This window comes from Leptonychotes weddellii, chromosome 2 (assembly GCF_054177405.1).
Source record: "Leptonychotes weddellii isolate Sample4059 chromosome 2, ASM5417740v2, whole genome shotgun sequence".
In the NCBI taxonomy this organism is placed as follows: domain Eukaryota; kingdom Metazoa; phylum Chordata; class Mammalia; order Carnivora; family Phocidae; genus Leptonychotes; species Leptonychotes weddellii.
In genome coordinates, this window is record NC_138370.1 from 108,521,310 (window position 1) to 108,538,187 (window position 16,878).

General features: G+C 34.4%; 2 protein-coding genes across 6 annotated transcripts in view; one reads left to right on the forward strand and one right to left on the reverse strand.

The window, feature by feature from the left end:
• The window catches only part of HPGDS (hematopoietic prostaglandin D synthase), a 48,070-nt gene extending 40,163 nt beyond the window's left edge, over positions 1-7,907 (forward strand). The window contains exon 7 of the mRNA XM_081812128.1: positions 7,585-7,907. The gene's annotated coding sequence lies outside the window, so the exon portion shown is untranslated. The remainder of the gene's footprint in view (positions 1-7,584) is intronic.
• SMARCAD1 (SNF2 related chromatin remodeling ATPase with DExD box 1) overlaps positions 1-16,878 on the reverse strand; it is a 76,697-nt gene that overhangs the window by 9,788 nt on the left and 50,031 nt on the right. For all 5 annotated transcript variants that reach the window (XM_006733526.2, XM_031028406.2, XM_006733527.3 and 2 more), the window contains exons 10-19: positions 15,094-15,293; positions 9,280-9,370; positions 6,564-6,663; positions 5,819-5,878; positions 5,645-5,720; positions 4,218-4,353; positions 3,591-3,728; positions 1,376-1,471; positions 1,166-1,283; positions 825-946 (exon numbers count right to left, since the gene is read on the reverse strand). In XM_006733526.2, coding sequence (XP_006733589.1) covers positions 825-946; positions 1,166-1,283; positions 1,376-1,471; positions 3,591-3,728; positions 4,218-4,353; positions 5,645-5,720; positions 5,819-5,878; positions 6,564-6,663; positions 9,280-9,370; positions 15,094-15,293 — 1,137 coding nt within the window. The remainder of the gene's footprint in view (positions 1-824; positions 947-1,165; positions 1,284-1,375; positions 1,472-3,590; positions 3,729-4,217; positions 4,354-5,644; positions 5,721-5,818; positions 5,879-6,563; positions 6,664-9,279; positions 9,371-15,093; positions 15,294-16,878) is intronic.

The window sequence follows — 16,878 nt, forward strand, 5'->3', positions numbered from 1 at the left end:
GAGTTGGCACACTTTCTGTAAAGGGCCAGACAATGAACGTCTCAGGAGGCTCTGGGGGCACAATGACCTGTTCTGCAACTCGTCAACTCTGCCCTTGTACAGGCATACCTCGCTTCATTTTTGTGCATGGGTTTCACAGATAATGTGAAGGTTCGCGGCAACCCTGTGTCGACCAAGCCAACTGGTGCCATTTTCCAACAATATTGCTCATTTTGTGTCTCTGGTAAATCTTAAAATATTTCAAACTTTTTCATTACTATTGTATTTGTTATGTTGATCAGTGATTATAACTTGCTGGAAGCTCAGATAACAACAGCATTTTTTTTTTAGCAACGAAGTATTTTGTAATTTAAGTATATACTTTTTTTAGACATAATGCTACTGCACACTTCATCTGACTATAGTACCTGTAAGCTTAACTTTTATATGCACAGGGAAACAAAAGAATTCATTTGACTCCCTTGCAGTGGTCTGGAGCCAAACCTGCAATATTTCTGAGGTATGTTTGTATTGAGAAAGCAGTCACAAAAAAAAGCAACAGAAAGACAGGGCTGTGTTAAAATAAAACTTTATAAAAACAGCCACTGTCATATTTGGCCCTAAGGCCATAGTTTGCTGACTCCTAATACAGACTGTCAGTCCTCTTGGCTCTTATGTTCCCCTAAATTATCTGGAACTTTGTCTTAAAAATGCTTTTCTTAAATATGGGGTTAATGGATCAATATGCTCATTAGGCTCGACTGATCTTGAGCTAGCCTAACAATTTAACCTTATGTTTAACAGTGTTAATAAAGGTTAGTGTTCACATAATATGAAATCCTTACCTTTAGCATAAGCTGAGACATTTCCTTGAGCTTTTCAGCTGTGTAATATTGGCGATGTAATAAAGGATGATTGGCCATTTTTCTCAATTGCATCATGACATTGCACATTTCTGTGTTTTTTTCTGTGATCCAAAGAGCACACATTAAAAACAAAAAAACAAAACCCAAGTTGACAGCTGTGTGCTGAAATACATCTCAATGCAAACAAAAAGTTTAAAATTATTTCTTCAAATTCTAAGTAATTTTTAAAAATGAGCAAATCCCACCATAACATGACTAAAGAAAATGTAGCCCCAGTACAGGATTATTTTTCACATGCAATTGTGAAAATCAGATTATACCCATGTTATTGATAGATTTTTTCAATCTGTTGAAAAGACCCAAATAGAGTTGCTCCTGTTTCTCTGACATTGCACACAATTCAATTCGATCTTTCTTGGGGGGTAGCTGCTTGAGAACCTGAGAAAGGCAAACAGTTTAAACAGATCATTCAAATAAAGAAAACAGATTTTTAAAAAACAATCATCATAATAAATATGCAGATAAGTTACCTCTTCTTTTACCCTTCTGAGAATAAATGGTTTTATAATTTGTTTTGCATGTGCTATTCTCTCCTTTTCATATATACTTTGCTCATCTGCTGATTTCTAAGTAAAAAAAAGAACACATCCTTTTAGAAATTACTCATTTACATGATCACAGTTAACAATATTACAGAACACGAAAATCAACCTCACTACAATCTCTGAGTTATTTTCCACAGAAACTCACTTCATTCTAGATGGAATTTCACATTTCAACTCTGGGCTATTAACCTACCTCTTCACAAGCTCCATATGTATTTTGAGGTTTCAGGTACTCTGCTGAGCTAATAAAATGGAACTGCCCTAGGATGGTGTCCAGAAGTTTAAGTCATAACTAATGAGTTATTAACTAATTACCAGATAGCTCTCATGAAAGTGTGTGTGTGTGTTTAACAGGGTGGGGAGAAGAGGAGAAGGGGAAGCGATAGACAGAAAACTTTATTTATTTCTAGAAAAATGACCCCAAAAGAAAGCTAGTGCAGGTGATGTACACCATGTGTTCTAAAAGACAGGGATGGTTCCTAGTCAAGGCCTGTTAATTTTGGAGAATTAAAGAAGTGGAATTTTATTCTAAGATGTGAAGAAGTCCTCCATATTCTATAATCTACTAGGCCATCAAGTGGGAGTGAATACATTAGTGAAAGTTTAAAAGGCAGTTAATGTGCAGTGGAAGAATATCATAGAGAATTCCTGCAAAATATATGTGACTTGGGAGACAGTCAAGAATCTATATAAACATTGCTGTACTGGAGAATTTAGTAGGAGTTCCTGAAGACTATACTGTACTTTTTCTTTTTTTAAATTTTATTTATTTATTTGACAGAGAGAGACACAGTGAGAGAGGGAACACAAGCAGGGGAGTGGGGGAGAGAGAGAAGCAGGCTTCCCGCCGAGCAGGGAGCCCGATGCGGGGCTCGATCCCAGGACCCTGGGATCATGACCTGAGCCAAAGGCAGACGCTTAACGACTGAGCCACCCAGGTGCCCCTGCACTTTATCTTTCTTAAAAGATTTTTCCTTCCCTCCCTCCTTCCTTCCTTCTTCCTCTCTTCATTTATTGAGACAGACAGAGAAAGAGAGAGAATGCAGCGGGGAGGGGCAGAAGAGGGAGAGAAAGAATCTCGAGACCCCACGCTGAGTGTGGAGCCTGAAGTGGGGCTCAATCTTACGACCCCGAGATCACGACCTGGGCTGAAATCAAGAGTAAGACACTTAACCAACTGAGCCACCCAGGCTCCCCTATACTGTAACTTTTTCTAAGCAACACGGAGAAAATTAACCAGATTTTCTTCTATACAGAATTTCTTTAAGCGTAACTGTAAGAAATTGTTACTTTGGGGTGCCTGGATGGCACAGTAGGTTGAGCGTCTGACTCTAGGTTCTGACTCAGGTTGTGGCCTCCAGGTCGTGGCCTTCCGGGTCATGGGCTCAGCCAGGAATCTGCTTGAGATTCTCCCTCTCCCTCTGCATGCCTCACCCCTCCACCTGTCCCCTCATGCTCTCTCTCTAAAATAAATGAATTAAAAAAATATATTGTTACTTTTGAATTTATGGACTTTTATTTCAAAACATATTTCCCAGTACAGGAGTTTTCTGGATATTCTACCTTTGTCCAGTTCTACAGTTTACCTATAAAGAAATGCTACTAATCTACCAAATTTTTTTTTTTTTTTAAAGATTTTATTTATTTATTTGAGACAGACAGAATGAGAGACAGAGAGCATGAGAGGGAGGAGGGTCAGAGGGAGAAGCAGACTCCCTGCCGAGCAGGGAGCCCGATGCGGGACTCGATCCCGGGACTCCAGGATCATGACCTGAGCCGAAGGCAGTTGCTTAACCAACTGAACCACCCAGGCGCCCCATAATCTACCAAATTTTAATAAGGTAAATGCAATGACGAAACCTTCCCCACATATTATATATCTGAACACTCCACTAATTTAAAATTGTCATTTCAGAAAATTAGGATATTAAAACCAAATCTTTTGGATATCAATTACAGAAGTCACCAATTTATCTCCCATGGTATTTTGGCAGACTTCCCAAGTCATCCAAGTACAGGGATATCAACTACTTAAACTTAATTGATATCACGTATACACTATGAAAACAAAAAAAAAGAAGAGTGGCCTATATAAAACAGAAAGTAACATATTTGGGAGAAAATACAAACGTATGCTTACTGTTTTAGAAGAAAACATTCTTCGTATTTCACTGGTGCTACTACTAAACATGTGTGGCATAACAAAGTTCAACAGGGACATGAGTTCTAGCAGATTATTCTGTACAGGTGTGCCTGTGAGCAGCAGACGGTTATTTGCCTGTGAAAGTAAAATTCAGATTAGCTTTCTTTTTTTTTAAAGAGCTAAGTCCTTCCTGTCTATACTATTCAGTAGGGGGAAAAAATTAAAACCATTATTAATAATGTAACATTCTGTGATGAAAGACTAGTAATTTAGAAAAATTATCATCTTGTAAATTATCATCTAAGGTAGAATGTGAAAACTCATGATTTCATTCTATAAGTAGGTAACTTGATTATATTTGATATTCATAAAGTTTATCATACAGAACAGGGGTTGGTAAATCGAGGCTCATGAGCTCATAAAAATGGTTTTTAAACTTCTAAAGGGTTATAAAACAAAACAAAAACAAAAGCAAAGAACAAGTCGCAGAGGAAGACCCGTAAGACATGAAATATTTATTACTGGACCTTTAAAGAAAAAGTCCACTGACCCTGATATAAATTACTAAATATATTAAAACACATAACTTCATTATAATTGGAAAAATTCACAAAATACTCTTACATTAATTGTCATAAGGTGCTGGTAGCGGATGGAGCCCATATTCTTCAGCATATGGCCCTCATCAAAAATCGCATAATTAAGTTTCAGCCGTCGAAACAGACTACGATCATCAGAACTGCTGATTGCACAATTATACCTGTCACCAAAAAAGAAAAAAAAAAAAAGGTTAAAGGTTATACCTTCAAGAGCCTGGACCATAGTGAGACTTAATGTTTTCTAAAATTATTTTTAAAGATTTTTTATTTATTTATTTGAGAGAGAATGAGAGAGAGCACATGAGAGGCAGGAGGGCCAGAGGGAGAAGCAGACTCCCTGCCAAGCAGGGAGCCCGATGCGGGACTCGATCCAGGGACTCCAGGATCATGACCTGAACCGAAGGCAGTCGCTTAACCAACTGAGCCACCCAGGCGCCCCTAAAATTATTTTTATTTATACATTTCTAGTACCCAGTACCTGAAAGATACCACTAGACATAGTTGGTGTTCAAATAAATACTGATGCACTTGTATACAATAATTATTTATGTACACGTAATCAAGTTATAAAAGCTGCAATGCGTAGGTAAAGGGAAATTTTAATGTTATAATTAGACAACTTCTACACAACTAAGAAGAAGCCAATTTGGGTATAATTTATATGTTATCTGCAACTGTTACACACTTTGCTTCATGAACTGTTATATTTTCAGAACAAAAGTGAGAAAAAAAAGGACATGAAATGAAGACATTTGTTAAGAACATAATACGACTGTATTAAACTAGTAGAGCACATCCAAGGAAAAACAGTTAATAGTAGCTAGCAGTACTAGACTATATATAAAATGAAGTCCATTTTAAGTAGAAAAGATGAATTTTGGATTCATCTTTTAATCATGGCCTCCTACAGAAGTCAGTAAATGGAAATAATAACTAAATACTGACAGTTAATATGAACTTGAAATAACCTATATTTAAAAATGCAACATGACAGCATTAAGTTCTCTGCTAGATATTTATCCTAAACGGTTACTACCAAGTAATAGTCACTTATTCAAAGTTTTATTTTCCATCCTTTTAATTCAATTTTTTCATTTAGAGATTCCACTGTATTTAATAATTATTAATATTAATAATTAACATTTATAAGTTACAAATATTACAAATCATTTTGGTGGGATATCTTCAATTTTACTTGAAGTTTAACAGAAAGAGTCCTATAAAACTATGCTTTCGATCAAGTGGACAAAACCTCTTTATAGCCACTATCAGTCACCTGTTGTACTAGCAAAAAACTGAAAAATGCCTGAATATTCAACATAAGTCATTCCATTACTTTTGTTCAGGAAGCCTGAACTTTCCTTCATATTACTACTAACATATTTTAAATATTTTTTTAAATATAGGGGTTACACAGTATCTCCCCCCAATATTTTTTTTCTCTATACTTACGTGGTCACAATTACATTATATTCTTCATATTTACTATGGATGTTATATCGAATCTGTTTACGTTCTTCTTGAGAGCCTACAATTTAAAAACAACACACACATATGATTATATTTAATGTACTTTATGTTAGGATTTTAAAGAAATTTCCAATTAAGGCAAAATGATATTCTTACCATAGTAACAGAGCACCTTTAAAGTGGGGCACCATAAATTAACTTCTCTTAACCAGTTATCTAGGAAACAGGAGAGGTTATTACTTGCATCTGCTAAATAGGTTAGGTGTATGCAGTGAAATGAGTTCTATACAGAATTTTTTCTTTTGCAAAATAATACAAGATTTTTAAAAAAATCACAGACCCTTCACAATTTTACTCCTGATGTTTAAAGTAATTTTGAGGAGGCATAAAACTAAAGGCAAAGGAGCAACCATTATATTTATAGGATGATTCTATTCCAATTTAAAGAGTTTTTTTTGGATTATGTTCATACATACATTCACTTACTCTAGTCTACATCCAATCAATTATATAATTTCAGTGGGATGAACTGTTTACTTTCTGATTCAATAAATGTTAATCAAAATTTAAAAGAACTTGTTTCTCTTAAATTACTCATTAAAACTATTTTTTTCATTAAAACAAAAAGAATTACAAAAACAAATGATCCTTATCGATGGTCCTTGAGGCATAATAATTTAAAAGCTGAATAACTGACTTTTATTTGAGTTGTTTTCTTTTAAAAGACGTCTAGTACAATCAAACACACGTACATACACACACACAAAGGGGGGGAAAAGTGTAAGGAGACCACAGAATTATATTCACCTCCACAAACTAAGAAATCACACATAAGCAGTTTTTCTTTTCCCTGTATAAAACACTATACAGTCAAGTATGGCTGTTCACAGTTATTACAAACCTATAGTTGACGCTGGAACAACGATCAAATGAGGACCTTTATTACCCTCCTGATAGAGGTATGCCAGGAATGCAATGGCTTGAATAGTTTTTCCTAGGCCCTAAAATTAAATGTTCAAAAGACAATATATGAAATTTAAAAACAAACAAAAAATACTGGAAAACACAAAAGGAAAAATAGTATTTCTAGTTTTATTTTTGATTCCCCAAAATGCAACCCTAGGAGAATTCTACCATGTTCTTAGTTCTCAGTGACAGATAAAACAGATCATAATCTCCAAATGATACTATAACTTAGCTTAATGAGCAGGATGTATCCTAACTGCTAGTTAAAATGGGACACACATGAATATGGAAGAGCTCTGCAATGCATATAAAGGAAATAATGTTGGTAACTGTTTTATATAAAACAAGTTTCTCATTTAATACATACTGGATAGATTAAGAACAATGTTCCAATGACTAACTGGATTTTAACATATGCCTACCTTGTTACCCACCAATTTCACTTCTAAGAGTATATTCAAGAGATATGAGAACTTATGTCCACAAAGAGACTTGAGTAAGAATGTTGACAGTAGTTTTATCATGATAGCCAAACACTGGAAATAACTTAAATGTCCTTCAACAGGAGAATGGATAAACAAGTTGTAGCATATTTATACTAGGGACTACTGCATGCCAATAAAACACCAAACTACTGATACATATAAGAACATGGATAAAACTCAGTATCATGCACCAAACAAACCAGAAGCAAACGGTATATACTATATAGCTCTATTTATATAAAGTTCAAAATGTGAAAAAAATAATCTACGGTTCTAGGTGTCCAAATAGTGGTGGTGGCAATGATTGAAAAGGAGCATGGGATGATGGAAATGTTGATCTGGGGAGGGGTGGTCACACAGGGGCACATATATGTAAAAAATCACCAAGCTGGGCATTTGTGCATTTTACTACAAGTAAATTATACATCAATGAAGGTTTTTTTTCTGTTTTTTGTTTGTTTGTTTTTAAAGGCTACTGGGGAGGAGCTAAACATTACCAACTGTTAACTGAACTGCCCTCACTGCCCCATTCATGTTTTGAAGCTCTATACTGCAATGTGACTGTATTTGGAGACAGGGCCTTTAAGAAGGTAATTAAGGTTAAATGAGATCACAAGGATGGACTCAATCCCCATCTTAAGAGAAAGAAATGCCAGGGATGTGTGCGCACAGAGAAAAAGACATGTGAGGACATGGTGAGAAGGTGGCCACCACCTGCAAATGAAGGAGACAGGCCTCGGGAGAAACCAAACCGGCCAACACCTTGGTCTTAGACTCAGCCTCCACAACTGTGACAAATAAATTTCTGTTGTTTAAGCCACCCAGTCTTTGGTCTTTTATTATGGGAGTCCTAGCAGACCAAGCAAGACACTAACTTATAAATACAGTGCTTTACAGGTCACAAAAAGTTTTACATCTTATACCTCATTTGGTAAGGATTAGCCTATGAGAGGCAAAGCTGGGGCCCCAAACCCAGATCTGATCCTCAAGTCCAGCTTTCCACAACTGTAATATTCTGTATCTAATTCCATAACTATTTTGAAATCCTGCATATATTTAGTTTTCTATCAGATAAACAGCACTTGTTATGATGACAGTATGATATATGTGTGGGAGTAGTCCCTTTTTTTTTTTTTACTTAAAGATTTTTATTTGACAGAAAGAGACATAACGAGAGAGGGAACACAAACAGGGGGAGGGGGAGAGGGAGAAGAAGACTTCCCGCTGAGCAAGGAGCCTGATGTAGGACTCTATCCCAGGACCCCGGGATCATGACCTGAGCTGAAGGCATATGCTTAATTGACTGCGCCACCTAGCGCCCTTGTGTGGGAGTAGTCGTAAAGTACAAAAGATTACTAGAAGCTAACTACAGAAAAAAGATCACTATGTTAATTTTTATTTTAATAATGTAATACACAATGTAATATGTGTATTTAATAAACATTTTCTCCACTAAACATGACTAATTTTTAATAAACTTTTTAAAAGAGGAAGGACATTAGGTTAGAGTAAAGGTCAAGTTTCTATGTGACAATACCTAAACTAGGCTGTAATGAACTTCCTAAGCTTAGTTTCAAGCAAATGTGATTTGGGAAAAAACAGAAACTCAGAGACATCTAACAAAAGTAAAATGGCTGAAATGATGTTGCTGATAAATGTGTGGATTTATTTATAGATATCTATAAAATTTGATGATAAATGTGCAGATTTATTTATAGGTTATCTATAAATTTTAAAGGTAGCTATAGAAAAGCACATATAACAAAATCTTTTAGTATTTTATACATATGTGTATGTGTATGTGCACATACACGCACACCTGCAGAAGAAAATAATCTGAAAAGATACACATCAAAACAATACTTATTTCAAAGTGGTAGGAATATGAGTGATCTTGATCTTTTTTGTATTTTTATATAGGCTAATTTTTAAAACACATATATTTATTAATTTGATAATTAGAAAGGAAGTAAGCCCATTTTCATTTTGGGGGGCAATGAGGAGGCTAGAGCTAAGAGAAGCAATAGAAAATTAGAAGGGGTGATTGGTGTATTAAAATACTAAAGTGAGAGCAGTAAACTACAGGGGTCAACGGAAATTTTTATTTTTTAAATGACAGCAAGAATGCCTTTTAATGACAAATCGTAAAAATAGAGTAGTACTTACCATTTCATCTGCCAATATGCCATTAAGTCCATGTTTATGTACCAATGCCAGCCAATTCAAACCAACTTTCTGATATGGCTTGAGTGACAAACTGGTAAAGAGAGTTACCAAATATTATGGATTTGTACTTCTATTAGTTTTCTCTACTAGTTTTCTGACATGACGGTTAAGTTTACAGTGCACACAAGAACTGAAATAACTATGTCTAGTCTTACCTTTTACCTTATGTTATACAAGCTATTTACACTTAGTTAAGAAAATTAGCCCAAAGCACAATACATTTTTTTCAATTTTCTCAAATTTTATTTTGTATTTATTTATTTTTTCTGGCTGTAAGAATTATAAAAAACCATTTCCATATTCAGTCATAATGTAATGCCACCAAATTAATTCCATAAATGATCAGAATATTAATTATGATAACATATTACTAACCTAATATTTATACTAGAAAATGGTATTGTATGGATTTGAATTTTACCACATTAACGAACTTCAAGTATTAGGACAACAACACAGGCTTAATTTGCCTTTGCTGGGATGACTCAATAAATGTCAATCACCTCTAATATCAGTGGAATGTGTAATTCTGGAAGGTGTATATTTGTGTTTGAACTATGTATGAATGGAAATTTGCTAGTCATCAGTTAGCATCAGTGAGTAGAAAGTAACAAGCCAGTGTCAAAATCTCATTTAATTTGTAAACACATAATTTGGAAATAACTTGTTTGGAAGGTAATATGGAAGGTTACAATGGATGAATACAGTTATTTTTTTTCCCTAAAAGTTCAAGTGGTTAAAAACTAATAGTAGTTATTAATAAACATAATTATATACAGACACACAAATATCATTTTCAAGTACCACCTCATTTAATCTTTTAACATCCTATAAAGATAGCCTTTTATCATTTTATTTTTTTTTTATTTTTATTTTTTTAAAGATTTTATTTATTTATTTGTGAGAGAGAGAATGAGAGACAGAGAGCATGAGAGGGAGGAAGGTCAGAGGGAGAAGCAGACTCCCTGCTGAGCAGGGAGCCCGATGCGGGACTCGATCCCGGGACTCCAGGATCATGACCTGAGCCGAAGGCAGTCGCTTAACCAACTGAGCCACCCAGGCACCCTTATCATCATTTTAAACAGATGAAATGCCTGAGGCTAAGTAATTTGCCTGAGGCTGCATAGCTACAAAGTGTTTTATGGAAGGCTAAGATTTTAACTAAGGAAGTCTATCTCATTCGTAAGTTTATTCTCATACTCACTAGGTAAGCATATAGCCCATATTAAGATGGAAAGCTAGGATAAGGCCATACGCCTCTCGTTCTCCAGCTTTTATCCTGTCCCCTTAATTTCCTATTACACACATTCTATCTGCACATAAGGAAGAGGTCTGGACTTAACTATGGTATAATAAATAAAGGGCCAAATTCTAAAGTCAATATACTTTAATTAGAACATGGGTAAAAGAGCTGGGGTAGAGATTTCCATCTTAAATCAGAATCTATGCTTCAACTGTGAGGTATGCAATCTACACATTTCTCATTAAAAAAAAATAAAAGTACTGGTAGGAAAAAAATCAGCAGTATTGCTGAAGTCTTTGTAGTGATTTTTAAAAATGTCCTTTACTTCTTGGCCAATATAATTTCTACTGCCACTACGAAAGTAATAATAAATAAAAACATATTATCATAGATATTTTAATTTCCAAATCCAAATGAATTCTTTCTACTACAATAATGGTGAAAGTAAATGCTAATATTGGAATATTTACTCTATTCCAGACACAATGCTATGGGCTTGATATGCATTATTTCTTCATTTAATCTACATTATCAAGCAAGTAAAATTATTATCCCCATTTTACAGATGAGACCATCTCTGGGACTCAGAGAGGTAAGTAACTTGTCCAAGGTCATATTGCTATCCAAATCCATGTCTGCGGTGGCAGAGACAGTATCCAATCCAGGTCTGATCCAGAGCTCATCCCTTAAACAGAAAACACGAAAAAGTTCTTTCTCTCTGACCCACCCACTCTATGGTCAGAACTGAGTGAGTATTTTTGAGTTCTTCCCGAGGCCTTAGTCATCCCAGACATATAAGTTCCCATTTCATGAAAATGATGAAACTTATTAAGGTAGGCATAGCACACCATTTATTAATGCATCAAAGGGCCAGTATGCTATTCCAATGTCAATCTATCACAAGTGGCCAAGAAATATTGAGAAACTAGTATTACTGTTAAAATATTCTTCACTACGCATAAAACTTTAAAAAGTGATGAAGGAATTTTGAGAAGCATCTACTATACAGAATTTTTCGATCCAATAAAACTGTTTCATCCATAATCACAAAGCCGCTCTGGTAGCTGTTTTTGATCAGGACATTAAATAGCTTTGTCATATTGTAATATTAAAAAAAAAATACAAGTATTTGTCTGTGTGTGTGCTTGTTTATGTGTATATACATACACATATTTGTGTGTGGATGCGCTCTCTACTGGATTTACCTAAGCTACAAATAACTTTCTGTTGCTTAGTATCCCAACAGTGCTGTCCAGCAACAGATCCTTTCTTCAGAATGCAAAAGATCAATGAAAATGCAATTTTGACAAAGACGTTTGAAATCCAATTCACTTGTTACGACAAACTTTTAAAACAGGGAAGATGTATTCTTTCTCTAGCAGGATCTAATATTTAGATGTTGTACAATTGTACCTTCCATTTATTCAATTTATTTTGACATTCTATAGTTTTCTAAGAATTTTCATGACTGCGTATGGACCCCAACACCAGTTTACAGATAAGAATGTAATCTGTCCAGCGTTACCCAAATGGCAAGAACTAAGGCCCAGGCCTTCTGAATTAGTTAAGTGCTCTCTTCTCATTAGCAGACTATAAATATCTTTAAACTGAAGGTTTTTTTACCTCCTATTAAGAAAAAAAAAATGATTTTATGATTTTAATTTTTCTGAGATCATGAGAGAAAACAAAGCAGCACATTATTCTGAAGTTACTTGTTTTGTTAGGAGAAAAAAAAAAATCATTCCAGACAGTTACGATTTCTTTTCAGAGTGAAAATTAAATTAGGTTTAAATCTCCTGCCAGATAAACTAGTATCAAAATTATTTTGAAAAGGTGAGAAAAGTCTGAAATGGAAACAATAGGAGCCCATACAATATGCTAACTTTGAGTTTAAAATGCAGAAACAGTCTAGGGAGACTTGTTTCAAGTAGTTCATATGAAACAAGTTTAGGGATACTAGCTGACCAAAAGTTTATGTCCCGTAAGTGTAACATAGTTGCTGAAAATACTACAACAACATTAGTTTGTACTAATAGTAGTATCCAAACTACTAAAATATTTCCATCATGGTACTTTGAGTTAGTCAAATCACATCTGTAGTATTGATCTGCATTCACATCACTGTCAAATGGCTTCATAGCAACTGTTTAGAACAGGACAGAAAACCATCTCGTCAAGTTGAGGGACAAACAAAATCAGAAAAACCTCGGGTAGATTTAGCCCAGAAAAGACAGGACACATATAATTAAATATATTTTATATTGAACATCTGAGAAATCTTTTCAGTTAAAACAATTTAAACCCAACATATTTTAGATAAAAAGCTAAATTTTGAGAGATGGCTACATTAACGGTAGGAATAAAAAGGGAGAAGTACCTGATTTTTTTTTCCCTTTTCCCTCACACTGTATTATATTTTAACTTTAGGCACCTTTAATTTTGGCATTTTAAAATAAAAATTATGAATGTAATGGTTTTGAGATATATGCGAGACATTTTATTTTCCTCTGCAAAGATTTTATTTTTATTAAGGATGTTGGTATGTCTGTATGTCCTTAATCTCTAAAAGGCATTTTTTTCTGTTATAATTCATATAAATTTGTAGTAAGAAAATAAACAGTTAACATAATTTTGCTAAAAAGTATTGGTTCTGTTAAGAAAAGCAGGACAGCTGAGTCATCAGGATAATTCAACATTTTCCTCCATGCTAGTAAATCCTTTCCCAAGGCAAGGCAACTACTTTGCATGTCTCTATGCTAAGCAGCAATGATGCCTGGCCAGTATACCAAGTAAAACTGCTTGTGTAACTTTTACCTTGGCTAAAAATAAAAACCAAGACAACAAATTTCACCCCCTAAAAGTGCATTTAAATAAACTCTGAAGAAACTACCACACAGGTGTTTAGAAGATATATTTTGGGCTAGAGCACTTTTAAAAAAGAGCTATTTTTCTCATCTATTATATATTTCATCAAAAAATTCCTCAGCCTAATGGAAAGGATACTTTATTACCTGATCATACTATTTACAAGTAACAGGACTTTGTAGATGTGGGTTTAAGAGAGAAATTTTTTAAGTGATGCAATAAAGCACTTGATTTTTTAAAATCCAAATTATGATAAAGTAGACTCAACTGGGTAAGTCTTGTAGAGTGAAGAACTCCCCATATCCAATGCTGTAGAACAAGAAGGAGCAGCTCCAACTACACTTTTAGGAGATGAATTTGCTGACATGGCCATAGTTCTTTCTATGCAACAGAGAAAAGAGCTTCTTTGTGGGAACTGCATCACGTTTCCCTACACCATCCCATAGCACCCTAGAAGGGCACAGAAAAGATTGTAGCTTACTATTAAAGGCCAGTAACCATATCTTGACTTTTAATTAACCAATGATCAGCAAATATGCTTTGATCATGAACTAGAAAAATGCTAAAAGAAGTAAATAAAATCACCAACTAAGGTAATTAATTTTAATGAGGCCCTAGTGCTAATCTTATTAAATACCTATCAGAAATATTCTGAACAGATGTAACTTATTTTTAATGTTGCATAACACTACATAGCTTGGATATACCATAATCCATTCTAACTATTCATACCACAATTCATTCTAACTATTCTGATTTTAGGAAATTGGACTGTTTTCATGTTTTTTGTCACTATAAATATTACCACAGTAAACAATTTTATACATTTCTTAAGAAGGAAGTATTCTAATAGTTCTGAGTCCCCAAACCACTTAAAAATAAACTTTTAAAGGAAGTTCAAAACAATCTCCCCATCCCAATATCCCAACACCATGCAAAATGGGGGTGTTCACAATTATAAAATGACATTTTAATATGCACTGGTTGTTGCATGAGTTTTTTATTGAAAATAATTTAGTGTCTATTTTTTGTAAGAATTCTGACAAGGCATTTTACTGACAGTAGCAGTTTTGGGAAATACACTTTTTATAATCTTTCCTTATATAATCTATTTAATAAGTGTCCTTTTCATTTCTGATGTGTTTCTACTCCAAAAAGAGATTTAAAAATATGGGCTTTTTAAAACATTAAATCACAGATACAGGATATTTTAATCATTTCATTTTATTTATGACTAAAAAGAAACTGAGCTAAGAGAAATTTTTTTCATTGATGCAATTAAGCAGCTGACTTTTTGAAGCACCATACTGTGTAAAGGGGCAGCTAAAATTACTTTTCAGTTTTTGTGATTATATATGAAATTATCTGTCATCAGACAAGGAAAATACAGGTTACGTAAGATCATAACATTTACTCCCTCTAATTTATAATGATATAATGGAGTAAATACCCTTGGCAGGGTGGGGGGGGCATTGATAAAAAACAATTCTTATATCACTTATGTATCATTACAGGAAACCCTGGGCTTCCCTTCTAACATTAGTTTTCATAAAACATCCACATTTAAGTTCCCTAGGCACAATACAGAAGTTCAGAATTTTTATACGGCTGAAATAAAGTAAATAGGTAAGTACAACAAATATTACCTCTGGTTTAGAATAGAGGGTTGTTCTATGTTCCATCCACCTCCATTTCCAGTGAGCATGGTAACTTGCTTTGTCAATTTATTTGAAATGTCTTCACATTTGTTCATAAGCCTTATAACTACATCCCTTTCTTGGATCAGTGTTTTACAATGCCATATCAAATCTTCTGATAAGCCATTAGTTTTGGACATCTTTGTGAACTATGGCATAAGAAGAAAAATAATTTAATACTTCAGATCTAGTAAATAAAAATCCAGTATCAATTTCTTTCTTTTTAAGGGAATAAATTTTGTTAATTAAATTTTTACTAATGACCTTAAATCAAGTGCTAAGAGGTAAGAAAACCTGTTTTTTCATGTTTACATTTGAATTTCCATGTTTCTCTTTGTATATTTCTCCCCAAAATGCACAATCTCAATCTCAAGCTAGTTACTTTGCCCCTAGTAGCTGCTCTCTTATAGGAGAAACTCTCAAGTAATCGTTAATGTCTTCTATGAAGTTTTGTTTTCAAAAATCTCAGATTCATCTTTATCACCAAAGGAATGGCACCAAATATAATAATTGTATACCTGAAATCTTGCCTCCATTTTCATCACTTCCCATGACTATGACATATTATCGTATGGTTAATCTTCCTAAACATACTTTTCCCTATTATCAAAGCACCACCCCTTGAGCTTTCAAACCCTCAATTATTATTTGCCACTTAAACTTTTGCTCCTAAACTGAGACCATTATTTGGAAAGACACTGCATGAATCAAAAATTAACTACAACCAATTAAATAACTTGATAAAAGTTTTTTAAAAAGTTAATTTCAATACACTTGTATAAATGGCTCTTTTGTGAAAGCTCAAAGAATTTTTTTTTTTCAAAAATCTATGTGTACTTATTTTTCTAAAGGAGACACTGAGGGGCACCTGGGTGGCTCAGCTGGTTGAGCGTCCAACTCTTGGTTTCGGCTTGGGGCATGATCATGGGGTCCTGGGATCGAGCCCCGTGGTCAGTTCCACACTCAGTGGCGGGGCTGCTTGATTCTCTCTCTCCCTCTGCCTCTGTCCCTCCCCCCATTCTTGCACGTTCTCTAAAATAAATAATCTTAAAAAAGAAAGACACTGAATACTTGATCATGTAAAAGCTATAAAAGAATTAGAATTTTTCCATAGACAGCTGGAAAAAAAATATCCTGAAGAACCTTATAAAAAAAAAAAACTTTTAGTGAAGAGGAACAGAAAGGCCCACCCACAGCTGTCTAAAAACTAAAAACCTTGTTGGGCAAAAAGAGAGATCCCACAATCCAGAAATGAATAAACTAGAGTAAATGGGTGCCTAGGTGGCTCAGGGTTAAGCATCTGCCTTCAGCTCAGGTCATGATTCCAGGGTCTTGGGATCGAGCCCCACATCAGGCTCCTGGCTCAGCAGGGAGCCTGCTTCTCCTTCTCCCTCTGCTGCTCTCCCTGCTCATGCTCTCTCTCTGTCTCAAATGAATAAAATCTTTTCTTTAAAAGAAGAAAGAAACTAGAGTAAAATCACCTGTTAAGATAAAACTACATGATTTTGATTCATATCATCTTATTTAGCATATTCTTTCAAGTTACAACAAGAATCACATTAACAACTCTAAATAATCTTTGTGATCACAGTGTATCTAAATTCACAGAGAAGCTCAAATAATACAAATTCAACACTTACAGGATATACAAAGATAATTTCATCAAAAATGCATTTATAATAATATACTTTTTCATATCTAACTTAGAAAAAGTTGGAAAGAAATAAAATTTCC